The sequence below is a fragment of the Rhinatrema bivittatum genome, chromosome 16, assembly GCF_901001135.1.
Source record: "Rhinatrema bivittatum chromosome 16, aRhiBiv1.1, whole genome shotgun sequence".
Taxonomy (NCBI): Eukaryota; Metazoa; Chordata; class Amphibia; order Gymnophiona; family Rhinatrematidae; genus Rhinatrema; species Rhinatrema bivittatum.
This window is the reverse complement of record NC_042630.1, coordinates 4,989,990-5,009,253: the sequence shown is the minus strand read 5'-3', so window position 1 is coordinate 5,009,253 and position 19,264 is coordinate 4,989,990. Positions and strand designations below refer to the sequence as shown.

The window sequence follows — 19,264 nt, the reverse complement described above, 5'->3', positions numbered from 1 at the left end:
GCGGCGCTGCATCCAGTCAGAAAGGTCCCGGTTCTGCAGGTAACTCCTCCTCTCCCCCACAGCCCCCTACTTACAGGGAGAGGCAGGCAGGGTGGGGGCCTCTCAGGGGGAGGGCTGCATTGTATTCCTCCTCCCAGCTCTGGGGGAGGGGGGGGGGCACAGCAGAGCTCCAGGGGCTCCACAGATCTCTCTAGCAGTGACCACCTGCTCAGTACCCCAGGGAATGTAATTAACATGGCTGGGGGTGGGAGCAGGCAATGCCTCCTTGGATGACGTGACTGGCAGCCACATTGGGGCTTATTCCACTACAATGGTGGCCGGTCCTCTGATGAGGTGCATTAGTGCCCCCTGTGCAGCTGTTTGCCTCCTCTGACAGCCCTGGTTCTCCCCTCTTTTCCCCCTTCCCTGCCCAGCGTGCCTCTGACCCTCTGAGATCATGTGTGAAAGAGAGCGGGAGCATGTACGAGTGAGTGAGTGAGTGTGTGTATGTGTGTGACAGAATGAATGTGGATGTGTGTGACAGAATGAATGTGGATGTGTGTGTGTGTGACACAGAGTGAGTGTGTGACAGAGTGAGTGTCTGTGTGCATGGAGAGGGACAGAGGAAAAGCTTTGTGCTACCCATCAATGCCCGCTTATAATCCATGAGAAACTGAAATGGGGAGCAGGTGAGTGGCAGGGGCCCCCTTCATAGTCCTGAGAGGCTGTGAGAGAAATTCTTGCCTGTGTGCAGCCTCTCAATTCATTATCTCCCTTTAATGCAGACACAGATGCAGCCTTTGCAGTGCCTAATCACTGTATCTAACATTTATGCTAATGAGGGGCACCATCTCTCTTCTCCCCTCCCCTGGCCCAGTCCTGGTCTGTGGAAATGTCCTATCCTAGCTGCAGCCCAAAGAGAAACTTGTAGGGCTAGGAGAGAGGCCTGCAAGGCTGTGTGACCCTCCCCCTCCCCCCTAACTGCAGGAACCGCACAGTAACAGTGGATTCCTTCCACCTCCGTTTGGGCAGTGAGGAGCAGCGCTGCCATCCAACAGCGGCAAAGACAAGGCCCAGAAGAAAGGGGGAGGCCTGAAAGCTGTAGATGTGTATGTGTGTGAGAGAGTGCCTGCATGTATGTATGCGTCAGCCTGCATGTGGTAGTATGTAAGACCCTGCATGTGTGCATGAGAGAGTGAGTGGACATGTGTGTGACAGCCTGCTTGTGTGTGTGAGATCCTGCATGTGTATAAGAAAGCAAGAGAGCCTGCGTATGTCCAAGACTGTATGCATGAGAAAGCAAGGCAGCCTGCATGTGTCTGCGAGAGTCTGCATGTGAAAAAGACAAAGTGCCTGGGTGTGTGAGAGCAAGAGAGCCTATTATTATTATTATTATTATTATCATTATTATTTATTATTTTTTGTACCCTCTGCACTTGTTAATTGTAAACCGACATGATGCGATTTTCATCGCGAATGCCGGTATAGAAAAACTTAAAATAAATAAAATAAATAAAAATATGTATGTGACAGCATATATGTGAGTATGAGAGAGCCCCTGTGTGTGACAGCGAGGGTATGTGAGGGTGGAGAGAGAGGATAAAGATTCTGAAGACCCTTCCCAATCCACAACAATCTCTGGGTGACTGGAAGTCAGAAGATCCTAGGTATGGAATGCTGGATATTTTTAATCCTATTATTTTAAATTTCATGTGTCTGCTGTTTGAAATATTCAGAATTTGGGCAATATTAAAAAAAAAAAGTGAGTCCTTTTAATTACTGAATGTTCATTGGCTGTTGCCTGCTTGACATATGTATTCTTTCTATTAGTATGGTTTTAATACTGTGAATGATGTTATATATTTCTTGACTTTATTGCTTAATGTTTTATGAGGAGTGATTATGTTTCTGCTTTTCCATTGTTGCACTGAATAATAATACAGTCAGGCTTGCTGTGCTTTCCAGAGCATGTGTGTGTGTGAATGAGAACAGTGAGTATATGTGTGAGGAAAAAGACTATTTAAACCAGTGAACATATGTGAGCCAGTCAGCATGTGTGTGAGAGAATATAAGGGAGTTTGTGCGAGAATGAATGTGTGCTAGGGTTTGTGTATGAGAGAGAGGAGAAAGTCTGGGCACATCTCCTATCCCTGACTAATCCACAACAATCTCAGGGTGACTCGAGTCTAAAGTTCCCAGGTATGGAGAGCAAGGGATTTTTTTTTTAGCTTTAGTTTTAATTGTTGGGTGTTATTTGATGTGTCTGCTGTTTGAAATATTTTATTCATGCTTGGAAACTTTAAGAATAAAATGTTATATGTTTTTAATCATTGGATGTTCTATTCATCAGCTGCTTTGAAATATTTTGGGGGTTTTTTTAATGATAGTTTTACTATTATGATTGAAGGTTTATATATCTTGATTTTATTGTTTAATGAGGAATGGTGATGTTTGTTTTTCCATTGTTGCTCTGCATACGGAGTCTGTCTTGTTACGGTTTCCAATTTAGTTTGTCTGCTTGTTTCTAGTTATACCTTCTCTTTATTCTGTATTTGGTGAGGCTCTGTCTGTGTTCTGCATGTGTGACTGAGGTGATGTATTCTGCTAGCATGGAGTTTCTGTGTCAGGCTCTTCAGCTTGGCTTCTTCTGTTTACTTAATATTAGGTGTATTGGTGTTATAGGGCCTGGTGCAATATTTGCAGTGTTGTCTTTTCATAGATAGGGCTGCTGATGTTTGAGTGCTGACAATTAGTGCTGTTTTGTATGGGAAGTTTACTATATTGTAATTCAGTTTACTTAAAGCTTTCTGACAGCTGGCATGCTTTACATTACTCCCAGTACCTTGTGGCTGCAGGTGTCTTTTTTTTTTTTCCCAGAGTTTTCTGGTTCCTACCATAGCAGTGCAAGTATTTAATGCACATATTATAAGTGATATTTTTACCTTAAAATACTGAATATTCTTTCATGTGAAATCTTTCACTATAAATGCATGTTTTTAAGTTATTTATGGGACGGGTGGGGCCAGGAGTGTGTTCAGGGCTGTAAGGGTCGCCTATGACACCTACTACCCTTGCACCAGCCCTGGCTGCATAAGAGAAAGCAGGATTCCAGCTGGAGCTGGGCTGCTTTGAATTAGTGACTCCCTCCAGTCTCAGCCAGGGCTTATTTTCTCTTTATAAGCCCAGGGAACAGTGTGGATCACTTCTGGACCCCCCTCCCCTGGAGTTGGTAGGCAGAGCACAGCCTGGGAACCATAAAAGCATCAAACTGTGTAGCCTGCAGTCATTGTGAATGCACTGGAGAGGTGAGAGTTGCAGAGAAGTGGAGGCAAGCTACAGGCACAGGATGGAAGGGGGTAAGCCAGGAGGAAGAGGCAAGCTACAGGCACAGGAAGGAAGGGGGTGAGCCAGGAGGAAGAGGCAAGCTACAGGCACAGGATGGAAGGGGGTAAGCCAGGAGGAAGAGGCAAGCTACAGGCACAGGAGGGAAGGAGGTAAGGCAGGAGGAAGAGGCAAGCTACAGGCACAGGAAGGAAGGGGGTGAGCCAGGAGGAAGAGGCAAGCTACAGGCACAGGAAGGAAGGGGGTAAGCCAGGAGGAAGAGGCAAGCTACAGGCACAGGATGGAAGGGGGTAAGTCAGGAGGAAGAGGCAAGCTACAGGCACAGGAGGGAAGGGGGTGAGCCAGGAGGAAGAGGCAAGCTACAGGCACAGGAAGGAAGGGGGTAAGCCAGGAGGAAGAGGCAAGCTACAGGCACAGGAGGGAAGGGGGTAAGCCAGGAGGAAGAGGCAAGCTACAGGCACAGGAGGGAAGGAGGTAAGGCAGGAGGAAGAGGCAAGCTACAGGCACAGGAAGGAAGGGGGTAAGCCAGGAGGAAGAGGCAAGCTACAGGCACAGGAAGGAAGGACGTAAGCCAGGAGGAAGAGACAAACTACAGGCACAGGAAGGAAGGGGGTGAGCCAGGAGGAAGAGGCAAGCTACAGGCACAGGAAGGAGGTAAGCCAGGAGGAAGAGGCAAGCATCAGGCACAGGAAGGAAGGGGGTAAGGCAGGAGGAACAGGCAAGCTACAGGCACAGGAAGGAAGGGGGTAAGGCAGGAGGAAGAGGCAAGCTACAGGCACAGGAAGGAAGGGGGTAAGGCAGGAGGAAGAGGCAAGCTACAGGCACAGGAAGGAAGGGGGTAAGCCAGGAGGAAGAGGCAAGCTACAGGCACAGGAAGGAAGGGGGTAAGCCAGGAGGAAGAGGCAAGCTACAGGCACAGGAAGGAAGGGGGTAAGCCAGGAGGAAGAGGCAAGCTACAGGCACAGGAAGGAAGGGGGTAAGCCAGGAGGAAGAGGCAAGCAACAGGCACAGGAAGGAAGGAGGTAAGCCAGGAGGAAGAGGCAAGCTACAGGCACAGGAGGGAAGGGGGTAAGCCAGGAGGAAGAGGCAAGCTACAGGCACGGGAAGGAAGGGGGTAAGCCAGGAGGAAGAGGCAAGCTACAGGCACGGGAGGGAAGGGGGTAAGCCAGGAGGAAGAGGCAAGCTACAGGCACGGGAGGGAAGGGGGTAAGCCAGGAGGAAGAGGCAAGCTACAGGCACGGGAGGGAAGGGGGTAAGCCAGGAGGAAGAGGCAAGCTACAGGCACGGGAGGGAAGGGGGTAAGCCAGGAGGAAGAGGCAAGCTACAGGCACGGGAAGGAAGGGGGTAAGCCAGGAGGAAGAGGCAAGCTACAGGCACGGGAAGGAAGGGGGTAAGCCAGGAGGAAGAGGCAAGCTACAGGCACGGGAAGGAAGGGGGTAAGCCAGGAGGAAGAGGCAAGCTACAGGCACGGGAAGGAAGGGGGTAAGCCAGGAGGAAGAGGAAAACTACAGGCACGGGAAGGAAGGGGGTAAGCCAGGAGGAAGAGGCAAGCTACAGGCACGGGAAGGAAGAGGGTAAGCCAGGAGGAAGAGGCAAGCTACACGCACGGGAAGGAAGAGGGTAAGCCAGGAGGAAGAGGCAAGCTACACGCACGGGAAGGAAGGGGGTAAGCCAGGAGGAAGAGGCAAGCTACAGGCACGGGAGGGAAGGGGGGTAAGGCAGGAGGAAGAGGCAAGCTACAGGCACGGGAGGGAAGGGGGTAAGCCAGGAGGAAGAGGCAAGCTACAGGCACAGGAAGGAAGGGGGGGAGGCAGGAGGAAGAGGCAAGCTACAGGCACAGGAAGGAAGGGGGTGAGCCAGGAGGAAGAGGCAAGCTACAGGCACAGGAAGGAGGTAAGCCAGGAGGAAGAGGCAAGCTACAGGCACAGGAAGGAAGGAGGTAAGCCAGGAGGAAGAGGCAAGCTACAGGCACAGGAAGGAAGGAGGTAAGCCAGGAGGAAGAGGCAAGCTACAGGCACAGGAAGGAAGGAGGTAAGCCAGGAGGAAGAGGCAAGCAACAGGCACAGGAAGGAAGGGGGTAAGCCAGGAGGAAGAGGCAAGCTACAGGCACAGGAAGGAAGGGGGTAAGCCAGGAGGAAGAGGCAAGCTACAGGCACAGGAAGGAAGGGGGTAAGCCAGGAGGAAGAGGCAAGCTACAGGCACAGGAAGGAAGGGGGTAAGCCAGGAGGAAGAGGAAAACTACAGGCACGGGAAGGAAGGGGGTAAGCCAGGAGGAAGAGGCAAACTACAGGCACGGGAAGGAAGGGGGTAAGCCAGGAGGAAGAGGCCAAGCTACACGCACGGGAGGAAGGGGGGTAAGCCAGGAGGAAGAGGCAAGCTACAGGCACGGGAGGGAAGGGGGTAAGGCAGGAGGAAGAGGCAAGCTACAGGCACGGGAGGGAAGGGGTAAGCAGGAGGAAGAGGCAAGCTACAGGCACGGGGAGGAAGGGGTGGTGATCCAGGAGGAAGAGGCAAGCTACAGGCACGGGAGGGAGAAGGGGGTGATCCAGGAGGAAGAGGCAAGCTACAGCACAGGAGGGAAGGGGGTAAGCCAGGAGGAAGAGGCAAGCTACAGGCACAGGACGGAAGGGGGTAAGCCAGAGGACAGAGGCCAAACTACAGGCACAGGAAGGTAGGTAAGCCAGGAGGAAGAGGCAAGCTACAGGCACAGGAAGGAAGGAGGTAAGCCAGGAGGAAGAGGCAAGCTACAGGCACAGGAAGGAAGGAAGGTAAGCAGGAGGAAGAGGCAAGCAACAGCACAGGAGGGAAGGGGGGTAAGCCAGGAGGAAGAGGCAAGCAACAGGCACAGGAGGGAAGGGGGTAAGCCCAGGAGGAAGAGGCAAGCTACAGGCACAGGAAGGAAGGGGGTAAGCCAGGAGGAAGAGGCAAGCTACAGGCACAGGAGGGAAGGGGGTGAGCCAGGAGGAAGAGGCAAGCTACAGGCACGGGAGGGAAGGGGGTGAGGCAGGAGGAAGAGGCAAGCTACAGGCACAGGAAGGAAGGGGGTAAGCCAGGAGGAAGAGGCAAGCTACAGGCACAGGAAGGACAGGGGGTGAGCCAGGAGGAAGAGGCAAGCTACGGGCACAGGAAGGAAGGGGGTAAGCCAGGAGGAAGAGGCAAACTACAGGCACAGGAAGGAAGGACGTAAGCCAGGAGGAAGAGACAAACTACAGGCACAGGAAGGAAGGGGGTAAGCCAAGAGGAAGAGGCAAGCTATGGGCACAGGAAGGAAGGGGGTAAGCCAAGAGGAAGAGGCAAGCTACAGGCACAGGAAGGAAGGGGGTAAGTCAGGAGGAAGAGGCAAGCTACAGGCACAGGAAGGAAGGGGGTACATTGGCAAGTTAAATGTAAGACATTGATAAGACAGGCTAAGAGAGAATTTGAAAAGAAGTTGGCTGTAGAGGCAAAAACTCACAGTAAAAACTTTTTTTAAATATATCCGAAGCAGAAAGCCTGTGAGGGAGTCAGTTGGACCATTAGATGATCGAGGGGTTAAAGGGGCACTTAGAGAAGATAAGGCCATCGCAGAAAGATTAAATGATTTCTGTGCTTCGGTGTTTACTGAAGAGGATGTTGGGGAGGTACCCGTAATGGTTTAAAACTAATCGGAGAAAGTTCTTTTTTACTCAACGCACAATTAAACTCTGGAATTTGTTGCCAGAGGATGTGGTTAGTGCAGTTAGTGTAGCTGTGTTAAAAAAGGATGGATAAGTTCTTGGAGGAGAAGTCCAATTACCTGCTATTAAGTTCACTTAGAGAATAGCCACTGCCATTAGCAATGGTTACATGGAATAGACTTTAGTTTTTGGGTACTTGCCAGGTTCTTGTGGCCTGTATTGGCCACTGTTGGAAAACAGGATGCTGGGCTTGATGGACCCTTGGTCTGACCCAGTATGGCATTTTCTTATGTTCTTATGTTCTTTCTTATGTCTCTGTCAGCATGCAGGTAGTGCATCAGTGCCTGCTCGGGCCTATTTAGGTCAGGTTTGCTATGTGTGTGTTTTGTGTATCATACAAATCATGTAGACCCAAGAGCCTAACTGAATTACATTGTGGATACGTACAATACTGACATTTCTCTGATGTGGGATGGTTTCACCCTCTTTAATTTTGGATATCACATTGATAGTGAAAACTAAAACCACTATAGAGACCCTGGCCTGCCATGTACTCAATGTTCCCCCAGTCATAAACATTGAAGAACTCAAAACACCAGACTCTAAAACCCTCTGCAATCCAACCTTATATCTTGCAATTGAAGAAAGCCTGGGATAAGCACAGAGGATCCTCAGAGGTGGGGGGAGTGAGGGGTAAAGCCTGGGATAAGCACAGAGGATCCTCAGAGGTGGGGGAGTGAGAGGTAAAGCCTGGGATAAGCACAGAGGATCCTCAGAGGTGGGGGAGTGAGGGGTAAAGCCTGGGATAAGCACAGAGGATCCTCAGAGGTGAGGGAGTGAGGGGTAAAGCCTGGGATAAGCACAGAGGATCCTCAGAGGTGAGGGAGTGAGGGGTAAAGCCTGGGATAAGCACAGAGGATCCTCAGAGGTGGGGGAGTGAGGGTAAAGCCTGGGATAAGCACAGAGGATCCTCAGAGGTGGGGGAGTGAGGGGTAAAGCCTGGGATAAGCACAGAGGATCCTCAGAGGTGGGGGAGTGAGGGGTAAAGCCTGGGATAAGCACAGACGGTTGTATGGGATCCTCCAGAGGTGGGGGAGTGAGGGGGTAAAGCCTGGGATAAGCACAGAGGAGTCCCTCAGAAGGTGGGGAGGTGAGGGGGTAAAGCCTGGGATAAGCACAGAGGATCCTCAGAGGTGGGGAGTAGGGGGTAAAGCCTGGGATAAAGCACAGAGGATCCTCAGAGGTGGGGGAGGTGAGGGGTAAAGCCTGGGATAAGCACAGAGGATCCTCAGAGGGGGGGAGTGAGGGGTAAAGCCTGGGATGAGCACAGAGGATCCTCAGAGGTGGGGGGAGTGAGGGGTAAAGCCTGGGACGAGCACAGAGGATCCTCAGAGGTGGGGGAGTGAGGGGTAAAGCCTGGGACGAGCATCAGAGGATCCTCAGAGGTGGGGGAGTGAGGGGTAAAGCCTGGGACGGGCACAGAGGATCCTCAGAGGTGGGGGAGTGAGGGATAAGCACAGAGGATCCTCAGAGGTGGGGGGAGTGAGGGGTAAAGCCTGGGATAAGCACAGAGGATCCTCAGAGGTGGGGGAGTGAGGGTAAAGCTTGGATAAGCACAGAGGATCCTCAGACGTGGGGGGAGTGAGGGGTAAAGCTTGGGATAAGCACAGAGGATCCTCAGAGGTGGGGGAGTGAGGGGTAAAGCCTGGGATAAGCACAGAGGATCCTCAGAGGTGGGGGAGTGAGGGGTAAAGCCTGGGATGGGCACAGAGGATCCTCAGAGGTGGGGAGTGAGGGGTCAAGCCTGGGACGGGCACAGAGGATCCTCAGAGGTGGGGGAGTGAGAGGTTATGGACAGAAATAAGAAAGGAGAAAATGGAGGAGTGGGGAGATGTGGTGAGAAAAGTGGAGGAGAGAAGGGACGGTGTAAGTAGGAGAGGGGGATTAGGGTAGAGATGGAGGAAGGGAAGAAGAGAGAGAAAACAAAGGGAGAAGTGATGGGTGAGTGAGGAGGAGAGGGCCCCTGTGTGAGAAGATGGGGGGAAACAGGAAGAAGCGGAAGGAGGGGGCAGGTCCGATCACTCAGTGTCAGTGAATCCGGTTCCCTGTTCGATTCCCCTGTGGGATCTTTGCTCCCGGCTGTGCTGGCACTGAGGAAGCCGCCCAGGCAGGACTCCCAGCCCCGGGAGGGTGTACGGTGTTAGGGTCATCATTAAGGGCGACCCCTGGTGTCTCATGGGGCCAGGATCCCAACCCTGGTTCTGACTGAGCTAAAAGTAAAAGGAGAGAAGAGGAACTAACGGGGCTGAAAAAGGGGAAATATCCCTATGAGAGCCAGAGCCGAGGAGATAAGGAAGCAGGGAAGGAGAGATCTGGAGTGAGAGAGGAGAGGGGAGGCGATGGGGAGCTCACCTGCTGAGGGACATGGAGAGGAATCATTCTGCCGGGTTCCCCACGCCCTTGTATCGGAGTCGTCCTGATTGCACAGGAATCCTGCTAACAAGAAGAGTGGCCTCGTGCTGTTTAAATCGTAAGCGCTGCTTTACATACACGTTAAATACATGTTACATGCATGATTTCAGGATACAGCACTTACCGAAAATTCCCACGGCAATCACGGCCAGGAGCAGAGCAACATTAAGGACCCCGCTTATTCTGAAAGCTGGACGATACCAGGGCGGGATGTGTGGCTTGGCTGGAAATACAAGGAAAGGTTAGAGAAAGATGTCAGAGGTCACGTGATGCGGTGAGCCCTGATATTTCATCCCGGGCGCCGTCCCCACATTTTACTTACCACTTAGCTGAACCGGTGGGAAATCGGGCTTAAAGCGCAGGCAGCGTGTGCAGGATGGAGCGGAGATTCACATTTTGCCTGCTTGTTCGGTTGTGAGTAGCAGATCGGCAAAGAGAGAAAAACGTTTACCGCGTCTCACGGTATCCAAAATGGCAACCGGCAAGGAAAACGTCTCCCGAACGGAGCTGAGCTCTTCACAAGTGGCGACATTGACCGCCTCCATCGTAGCAGCTCTGAGTGGGAACTTGATTCCCTCTCAGCGCAAATTCTTGAGACTGCGATCAGGCCGCGCATGGGTCAACGTGAGGGCAGATTGAGGGACGTGGAAGACGATTCCGTGGCCGCACAACCCAAACTTCATGAGCTGGAGCAGCAGATTAGAGAGCAAGCTGGGAAGCTGGAAGACTTAGGAATTAGAGAATAGTCGGCATTCCTGGATCCTTAAACGAGATCTGATTGCTGAGTAATCTGGAAATGTAGCTTCCTGCTTCCCTCGGGCTTAAACATTGAGCTCGCTCACCTCCTAGGAGCAGCACAGGCCAACAGAAAGGAACCACGAGTGGTAATTGTTAAATTGCTGAATTAGGATCATATTACAGGCTGACCAGAAGTGCAATGTGTTACAATTCCAAGAACACGAAATCTTGATTGTTCTGCAAAGGTATCTGCCCTCTTTTGGTGAAGAGAGAGTTTAGGTTTGCCCTGCAATATCCAGCAAGGCTGAAAACCTGGCATAACAACTCTTCAGTAGTCTGTGAGGATGTGGATTCAGACAGAAATTTCTAAATGGCGTCTCTGATTCGATTCGCTGATAAGCAGCTGATATTAAGATCCAGCCATTGTTTGCATTGTTATGATATGCGGTTTTTTTCAGTTGTTGACCTGTTGCATTGATTGTTCTCCATCTCGACCTGAGTTATGAATGTATTGACCCGTATTATGAATGCCTCCTCAAACTGTCAAACAGCCATGATCGCTGAAGTCTATTGAGAACCGTTGTGATCTTTATGAGGAATGACAGTGTATAAAAGGCTTAAATAAGTGTTAACACTATGGCGAAGGCACCTGAACACAACCAAGGTGTCTCCAGCTCCCTATGGGAAGAGCGTGTGGTTTAATTTGGGAGATTTGATCTTTATGAAGAACCAGGGTTTGGTTATTGATGCTAATTGCCTGGTATTGTTAAATTAGTTGTGGGGAACCGTGCCTATAAAATGGGGATGGATTGTAGAGAAGAGGGAGGGGGAGCGACTGCAGGCCTAGTGGCTACGGTGATGATGTCCCTGATGGCCAGGTTCAGTATTAATGTGGGTGGTGGCTGTGGCTCGTACTGGGACAGCATAGCCTTCCCTCTCAATAATCAAGTCCAAAGTTTTTCAAAGTATTACCAATTATTATTTATTTACTGATTTTTATATTCCGTCATTCAGTACCCAATACAATGGGAACACAACTTAAAGAGGTGTCTTGGAATGCTGCGGGTATGGGGTCACTGATTAAAAGAGAAAAAATCACATCGCAGTTAAACAGAATGGAAAGCAATATAGTTTTTCTGCAGGAAACACATCTGTAAGAATCAGAAACATGCGACATTAAGAAAGAGAGGATTATCTCAAGCTTTCTCCGCTTCTGGTTCTGTATGCGTTGTGGGGTAGCTGTCCTTATCCATAAAAGCAGCTATGCAGACCCGGAGGGCCCTTGTGTAGTAGTTAGCAGTAAATTATTCGGAAAAAAGTTGTGCTAGTTTCTGTCTATGCCCCCTTATTATGGGAGGTGTGGCTGACCCCCCCAATTAGATAAGAGTGGGACCCCTGCAATGACCACTGCCCATAATACAAAGGGGGTGGGATTTCTATGTAACAATCTGAAAATCATAGATATTTGGAGAACCCTCAGTCCAGGAACTAAGGAGTTCCCCCATCATGCCAGGGCACACATGACTCGTGGTCCAGAATTCATTATATTTTAGTTTCAGAGTCTTTGTTTCCAAAAATAGCAGACACAACTATTGGCCCTTTAGAGATTTCAGACCATAGTCCGGTTATTTGTTCTCTTTCTCCATCACATATATGGTCAAATGCCTAAAACTATGAGCGAGGCTAGTATCACCAAAAATTCTCCTCATATTGCCCAATTTCATTGTCAAACCTAGACGTAAAAATGTATGCTAAATTTATAGCTAACAGGTTCAGATATATCATGCCTAGTTTGATCTCTGCGGAGCAGTCAGTTTTGTTTTTGGAAGCCATTCCAACGTCAACATACGCACGCTATTGTTGGCAATGGAGTCTAGTCTTTACTTCAAACCTATAGACCCCTAGTACTAAGTTTTGACATTGACAAAGCATTGGACAGGGTGTCCTGGAAATGTTTACGTTATGTTTTGACACAATATGGTTTTGTAGGGCATAGTTTTTGAAGCTATAACTATTATATTCCAATCCCCAACCGCATTCGTCAATGTTAATGCGATAATTTCACTCCCATTTGTGCTGTCTCGCAGTACAAGACACGGCTGCCCACTGTCACCTCTATTGTTTATAAAACTTTAGAGCCATGTATTCAGAATCAAAAGGTGATATGCACATTCAAGGAATGGAAAATTAGCTCTTACTGTTCGCAGACGGCATGCTGATGACTGACTCATGCAAAGCAATCCCTCCCAACAGTATTACATACTATTGAAGTAGTTGGGCATTTCTCAGGGCTGAAATTGAATCTGGGCAAATGGAAAGGATTAGATATTAGTGGTCAACTCCAGTCTCGTTGGCAACCATTTCCATGGACTTGGGCTGCAACTTCCCTTGGATGCACCCAGACCCCACACTTTATGTAGTGAATTCAGATGGCAGCTGGATGCATGGATGCATTTTCCACTATCGCTAATGGGCCGGGTGGCCCTAGTGAAGATGATTCTGCTTCCTAAACTTCTATACCTGTTTTAAATGGCTCCATTACTTATCCTTCGCAGGGATCTTCACTTGATTTTTTCAGTTATTTAACAAATTCCTGTGGCGAGAGTGGAAGCCTAGGATGGCCTTATCTAAATAAATGGCTTCGAGGGATGAGAGTGGACCAGGAGTTTCCAATTTGAAATCTTATAGCTTGCAGTTTAATATCCGTGGGGGAATGGTGGGGAGGCAAGCATAACTCTCTTTGCCTGTTTGAATAAAGCTTTCTTGCACCTTTTTTTTTTTTTTTTTTTTTATGCATTTTTCACAACATAAATTACAAGCATTTACTTGTTTTTTGGTAATTGCGGTATCAGTATTACAGAATAACCATCATAATGACAATTCAATAATAAACAAGAGAATCAAATATACTGATTACCCTAACTAAATAAAGGAAATTTAAGAGAATCCGACTTTATCAGTAAAAGATGGAAAAATTCAGCAATATTTTCTATATAGGTAATTAAACAATAAAGAAGGTACAATGATACCCTATCTACTTTTCTTACCTAATTCCCCAGAAGACCTTTCAATTGCTCAGCTCCATAAAGGAATAATCCTTCCCTTCCAATTTAACTATACATCTGCATGGGTATTTTAACAGAAAAAAGCCCCCCTTGTCTACAACCTCCTTTTTTAAAGCTAGAAATGTTTTCCTACGTAATTGTGTATTTCTTATTAAGTCGGGAAAGATCCATATTCTTTGCCCATAGAATGTTTTAATTCTGTTACAGAAAAAAAATTTCATAATATTCTCTTTGTCTGTTATAAAGGCAAAATGGATTAACAGCGTGCTTCTATTTCTAACTTCTATTTCCTCCTGTGATTTGTTTAACAAACCTGAAACATCTAAAGATTCTTGAATACCTTGTTCTTGATCAGCTATTTTTCCCCCTTCTTTTTCCACATATTTATTCTGTCTTTGATCGCCATTTCTCGGTCGTTTTTCCTCATCCCAACATAAAAAGCCCTAATTATCACTGGGTAAGACTGGTCTGGAATTTTTAAAATCTGTGTTAAAATAAGATTTAAATAATTCAACCGTTTTATTTATAGGAAAATTAGTTACACTCAAATTGAGAGTTCTAATTGAATTCTCTACATTTTCCACCCTTTTTTGGATTTCCATTTCACTCTTTATCTGATAACCTTGAACTTTTTCTATATTTACTAAACGATTATCTAACTCATTGATCTTTTTTTGTTGATCCTCTGTCTTCCCTATATTCTCCTTTAATGAAATGTTAACCTGTTTCACTTGATCAGTTAAGTTGACAATTAAACCATCCAGCTTTACCATATAATACCACAATGATTCCAGCGTTATATTACTTGGTTTTAAAGTCACAGATTTAGTTAAATCTGATGTCTTGGGCTTTGGTGTACTAGTCTCTCTAGCTTTTACTTGAAGATCTCCAATTTCCACTAATTTGGGGTTGTAGAACCACCGGGGGATCTAATTCGGTATTTGATATTCCTTGTATCCCATCTTGTATACTCTCTTGACTTCCAATGTCCTCTGGAGAGATTCCTGACAGGCTTGAAGGTAAAACCCTTCTATTGCCTGGTGGTGATGGAGTCTCCGGTGCCCCTGGACTTAAACTTGTCTCCAAGACTATGGGGGGAAGATTTTGCTCTTTCTTGCACCTCTTGACATTGGTTTTGTTCTACATTCCAAGAGGAATTAATTTCCGGTTCATATAGCGCAATCCATTCTGGTACAATCTGTTGGAGTCTCATGGAACTTTTTCAGACGTTAATTGTGAACCTTCCTTAGGAATTCTCTCCCTATGTTCCTCTAGTTGGTAATTTGGATTTTCCTCCAGGTAATATGTATACCTGATAATACTACCAACAAAGCGCATCCTTTTTCACATTTGGTTTCACGTTCTTTGATGCAAAATATCAATATTTTTCAGTATTTACAATCAAAGAGTTACATAGAAAAAAGCTTCACAAAGAACAAAGGATTATTTACCTCTGGCCCATTTCAGCGATTAAGCTGTCTCTATCAGAAGAGGAAAATCTCTCTGTGGATGTTCTATAAATATTTACGTTCTGTCACAGCGTACAACCTATTAATCTCCCTCGCTGATGTATAGGGTAAAGATTTGGAGACTGACGTCACAGATGATGATCTTCTTGCATGCTCAGCACAAACAAATAAAGCTGCTCAAAGTGTAGCCTTGAGAGAGATGCAGTATAAAATAATAAATCTGTTAGACTTCTGGCCGCTTAAGGCATTTAAAGCTGGAACCTCGACGTCTAGTCATTGTGTAAATACGGTAAATGGATGCAACCTTTCTTCGTCGCCTATGGAACTGCCTTCATATCCAAGAATTTTGGAAAGGTATCAGAGACTTTCTGACCTCTTCTCTATCCCCAGCATTAAGTGGTCAATCCAGTTCTGCATTTTGGGTCAAACTGAAAAACCTGATGTCCTGAGAAGAAACCGGAAACTACTGCTAAGCAGTCTGGATTGAGTAAAAGGGCCCATTGCTGGATAGATGGACGTTGGCGATGCCGTATTTACCGTTACTAGAATAGAAAGCAGTGGACCCTTTACATCCCAGCTCTTTACGGTTTCCTGCTGCCGCAGACCTGAGACAAGCGTGGTAAATCTCGCGCGTGTGCGCTATTGATCATTGTTTACGTACGATACATTGGCAGTGGAGATCACTGGGAATCGCTCCCAGTTAGAAACAGCTTGGGTTTATGTAAGAAGCATTCGGCCCGCGTCGTGACGCGAGGTTCTTTATCGAATATTAATGCTGTAACTTTAACATTCACTACTGATTACTTAATTTTGGTACTTACTGGTTTGCAGGAGGATTAATACCGACGTTCATGTTATTGGAAAAGAAAAAACAATAAAGAAGAGTTTATGAAAAAAAAGGTACGTGGGAGGGACGTCGGTGAGAATTTTGTAGGGGAAATCGAGGCTAACGAAGCCCTTGTGAAAGTTTGCACCTAATTCACAGTTCAGCTCTTGGAAACAACCGGCAGAGAGCTCTGAGCCAAATTCAGAAGTACAAGGAGTACATTTTTCAAAGTTTAAGAGAAGCTGTTAGGGGGTAGGAGGCTGAAGAAACCAGGAAAACTGAGGTTGAAGTCCCCTGATATTCCTTGTGACCTTGAGAGAGTTCCTTCACCCTCCATTGCTTCAAGTACAAACTTAGGGCCTCATTTTAGAAGGAAGACCACCGATCATGTTAGCAGCCTCCCTCTGGAGTGACCCCATCCTGTTTCTATCCTTTTGGAGGTGGGGTCTCCAGAATTGTACTCAGTATTCCCAGTGAGGTCTCACCAGGGTCTTATACAGGGGCAGTGTCACCTCCCTTTTTCTGCTGACCAGTCCCCTCCCTATGCATCCAAGCAGCTTTATCCACCTGTTGGACCACCTTAAGATCCTCAGATACAATTACCCCAGATCCTGCTCTTCCTTTGTGCTTAGAAGTATCATGAAAGTTGGATATAAATAATATTTAAAAACCACACCAAAGTTGATTATCACGCACAAGCAAAACCGCATAATTTTACCTCTACTGAGGGGATTATTTTACAATGGCTCCCTGGAGCCTCATTAATCCATTTTAACGTGGTTAGATCCATTTCCAGATTCCCCAGCACCCCCCATCCTGCGTGTTAACCTCTAAGTTTTCAGCGCTGCGCCTTACTGCAGCATTTCGCGCGTGCTTCCAAGCCCGGACTCGACCGATCTGATTGCCAAATTCAAGGTGCCGGCGGGAATTGAGTTTGCCTGTCGAGCTGCCGTGCGCGGCTATGATCACGCCTGCAGCTTCTCCCGTCGCAGAGTTCGGCGGAAGGTTCCGTGCGCATAAACGTTTGAAGAGTAAAGGGACGAGAATAAATTCCCTCCCTCAGAGCATCTTAATGCAGTCACGTTCATGTGCGTCCTTGTAGGTGGCTGAGACTCCGCTGCAGCGCGTTCAGCCCAGCAGCCCAGGTCGCTCCTCCTTCTACCTGCGCAGGATCCCGGCTAAGCTTTGTAAGCTGTCTCCTCGTTATACTGGTTCTGACTCGCTGCTCTTTGCCAGCTGCTTTCCCCTGGCACCAAGAGCTGAGCTGTCTTTATTTAAGGGGTGGTTGATGCTTTTCTATAATCTGCATTTAACGGCTGTAATATAATTAGCTGGCATCACCCTACACTTGGAAGATGCATTTAGCAGGTAAGTGCTGGATTTAAATAGTGCTTTAGCCAAGTAAATGGACTGAGAATGGCCGCGCTCTCACGTGGTTGAAAAACGCGCAAAGTTTTACGCAGGTGAGGAGGAGGAGGAGCTCCCGGAGGCCTCTCTGAGGAAACAGCGCGGGCGCCTCCTATTTTTAAATCTCCGCTGGCTGTTCTGGAGGAGCTGCAGAACGAGCTAGGGCAGATCCTGGGGCAGTTCTGAAAGGGGCGCAGAGCCCCCAGGGACCCCAGACTCTGCGCCAGGGCGGGCACTAGGAAAACTGCCCCAAACAATCTTCATTAAAGGAACGGATACCAAAAAGTCTCTCTCTTTAAGGAAGGGTCCAAAAAGCAGCAGCAGCAGTGGTTTCTTTTCTGTTTGATTCACAAATTTAACCTCAGAGCTGATAAGTCCCAGCCGTGCTCTCTGCACAGTTTTGCTTTGCCTGGGTGTTTTGTTTTTCTCTGTTAAGATTGTTTTGCCCTTTCCTGAAATTGCAGGGAATTAATTCCTTTTGGGAAAAGGACGTTTTAGAAGGAATAATGAAAGGCAGGAAACGGCACTGGGCCCGTTGCGTGGTGTCTGGACGCTGCCCGGAGCTCTAACCCCTGGCATTCACCCCCAGACTGGCAGTCTTAGCCCGTGGGGGGGGCGGATGGCTGTGAGGTGAGGTGAGGAGCCGATATCTCGCTGGCTGTGCAAGTCTTCACTTTCCTACATTTTTCCGCTAGGCCTGGGAAGTTCTGCAGCCCCAAATAATCAGTGCAGCTTGATTGCAGCGAGAGAAAAACGCCCCAACACCGTATTCATGCATCCTGCAGATAACTCATAACAAGGTAGCAAATAACGCCAGCTAAAGACCAAAACATAATGCAGAGCTGCGTCCTCTGCAAAACGTGGAGTCGCGTTTTCCTTCACGTTTTGCAATGGCTCTTGAGTTAAAGAGGTTTGATTAGTCACATGTGTAACCATCTCCTAATGCCCACAACCAGGCTTGGCTCCCACGCTCATATTTCTGTGTTAGAAATTAATTACTCTGGCTAAGTAAGAGCCTAAAATACCAAGCCTTATCCCATAGGCACAAAAATGGTGAAAGCCATAGAAACATAGAAATGACGGCAGAAAAGGACCAAATGACCCACCCAGTCTGCCCAGCAAGCTTCTCCCAGTATCTGCCGCCCTGCTCCGGTCACCCCCCTGCTGATCAGAGTCTCAGACTGTAAAAGTCAGGGCCCTCGGATGCTGTTTGAATCCCATTTCCCTTCACCTTTGCCGTGGAAGCGGAGAGCAATGTCTGAGCCGCATCAGCAGGGTCAGGCTTAGGGATTAAGGGCAGTAACAGCCGCATCAGCAGGTTACCCCCAAGCTTATTTCTTCTCCAAACCATAAAGGTCGAGGCCCGGGTTGGTTGCTGTCCGAATCCAATTCCCCTTCCATACATTTGAGCCCTGCAAATACCGCTCAGCACACCCGATCCCAGCGGTGCCGCGTGGCTGAAACTCAGGGCGTGCACGATAGAGGAAGATAGAAACATCATGGATTAAAATCAGGAAAGAACCTGTCCGTCGTCTTGAGAATGGATCATCTCCGTATCATCACCTGAATCCAGGATTTCTAACGGCTACAACTTAGGATCAATCTGCCATGTTCATTTCTAAAAATCACTCTGACTGCCGAATGCCAAGCAGAGACCACACAAGGATAAGTGAGGAGAAAGCTGAGATATCCACTTACTCTGACCACTGGCATGGCACGGCGGCTGGGAGGATGCCCCAGGGAGCTTTAGGTCAGCGTAAAGGACCTCTCCTGCCATCTGCCCTGCCCGGAGAGCATGGGGTGACTGCACTGATACCCGGAGGGGAGATTGTGTCCCTGACACAGAAGCAGGGAAGGGCAGCTAGAGAAGGAAGTCTGTGACATCAGAGAGTGCTAAATGTGTCCTGGGGTGGCAGCTTCCTTCATCCCTCCCCCCCGCCTGACTGACCAGTCCCTCCCATGGTGGAAATGTGATAAAGAGTTTTGCAAATTTACTTCCTTTAGGTGGTATGTAAATACATAAAATAAACCTACTTACTATCATGTTCTGAATACACACATAGATTTAAGGATAATTAACTTTTACTATTTTTTTCTAAATTTAATTCACAAATTACTACACATGCCATGCAAGCATCAAATGGAATTAGGATGGTAAAGACCTCAACCAATTTAATTTAAAGCTTCAAAGTGACAGCCTCTGTATCCCTGCTCCCATCCCCTGATCCCTCCAGTCCTAGAGGTGACAGGCTCTGTATCCCTGCACCCATCCCCTGATCCCTCCAGTCCTAGAGGTGACAGGATCTGTAT

General features: G+C 47.9%; 1 protein-coding gene across 2 annotated transcripts in view; it reads right to left on the bottom strand.

The window, feature by feature from the left end:
• The window catches only part of LOC115078357 (killer cell lectin-like receptor subfamily B member 1B allele C), a 359,813-nt gene extending 341,013 nt beyond the window's left edge, over nucleotides 1–18,800 (bottom strand). Inside the window, exons 1-3 of one of the 2 annotated variants that reach the window (XM_029581260.1) lie at nucleotides 18,653–18,800; nucleotides 9,574–9,672; nucleotides 9,390–9,473 (exon numbers count right to left, since the gene is read on the bottom strand). In XM_029581260.1, the coding sequence (XP_029437120.1) occupies nucleotides 9,390–9,473; nucleotides 9,574–9,672; nucleotides 18,653–18,731 (262 nt within the window). In that variant the 5' untranslated portion in view covers nucleotides 18,732–18,800. The remainder of the gene's footprint in view (nucleotides 1–9,389; nucleotides 9,474–9,573; nucleotides 9,673–18,652) is intronic. The other variant, XM_029581261.1, reaches the window with a different exon arrangement.
• Between the last annotated feature and the right edge of the window lie 464 nt (nucleotides 18,801–19,264).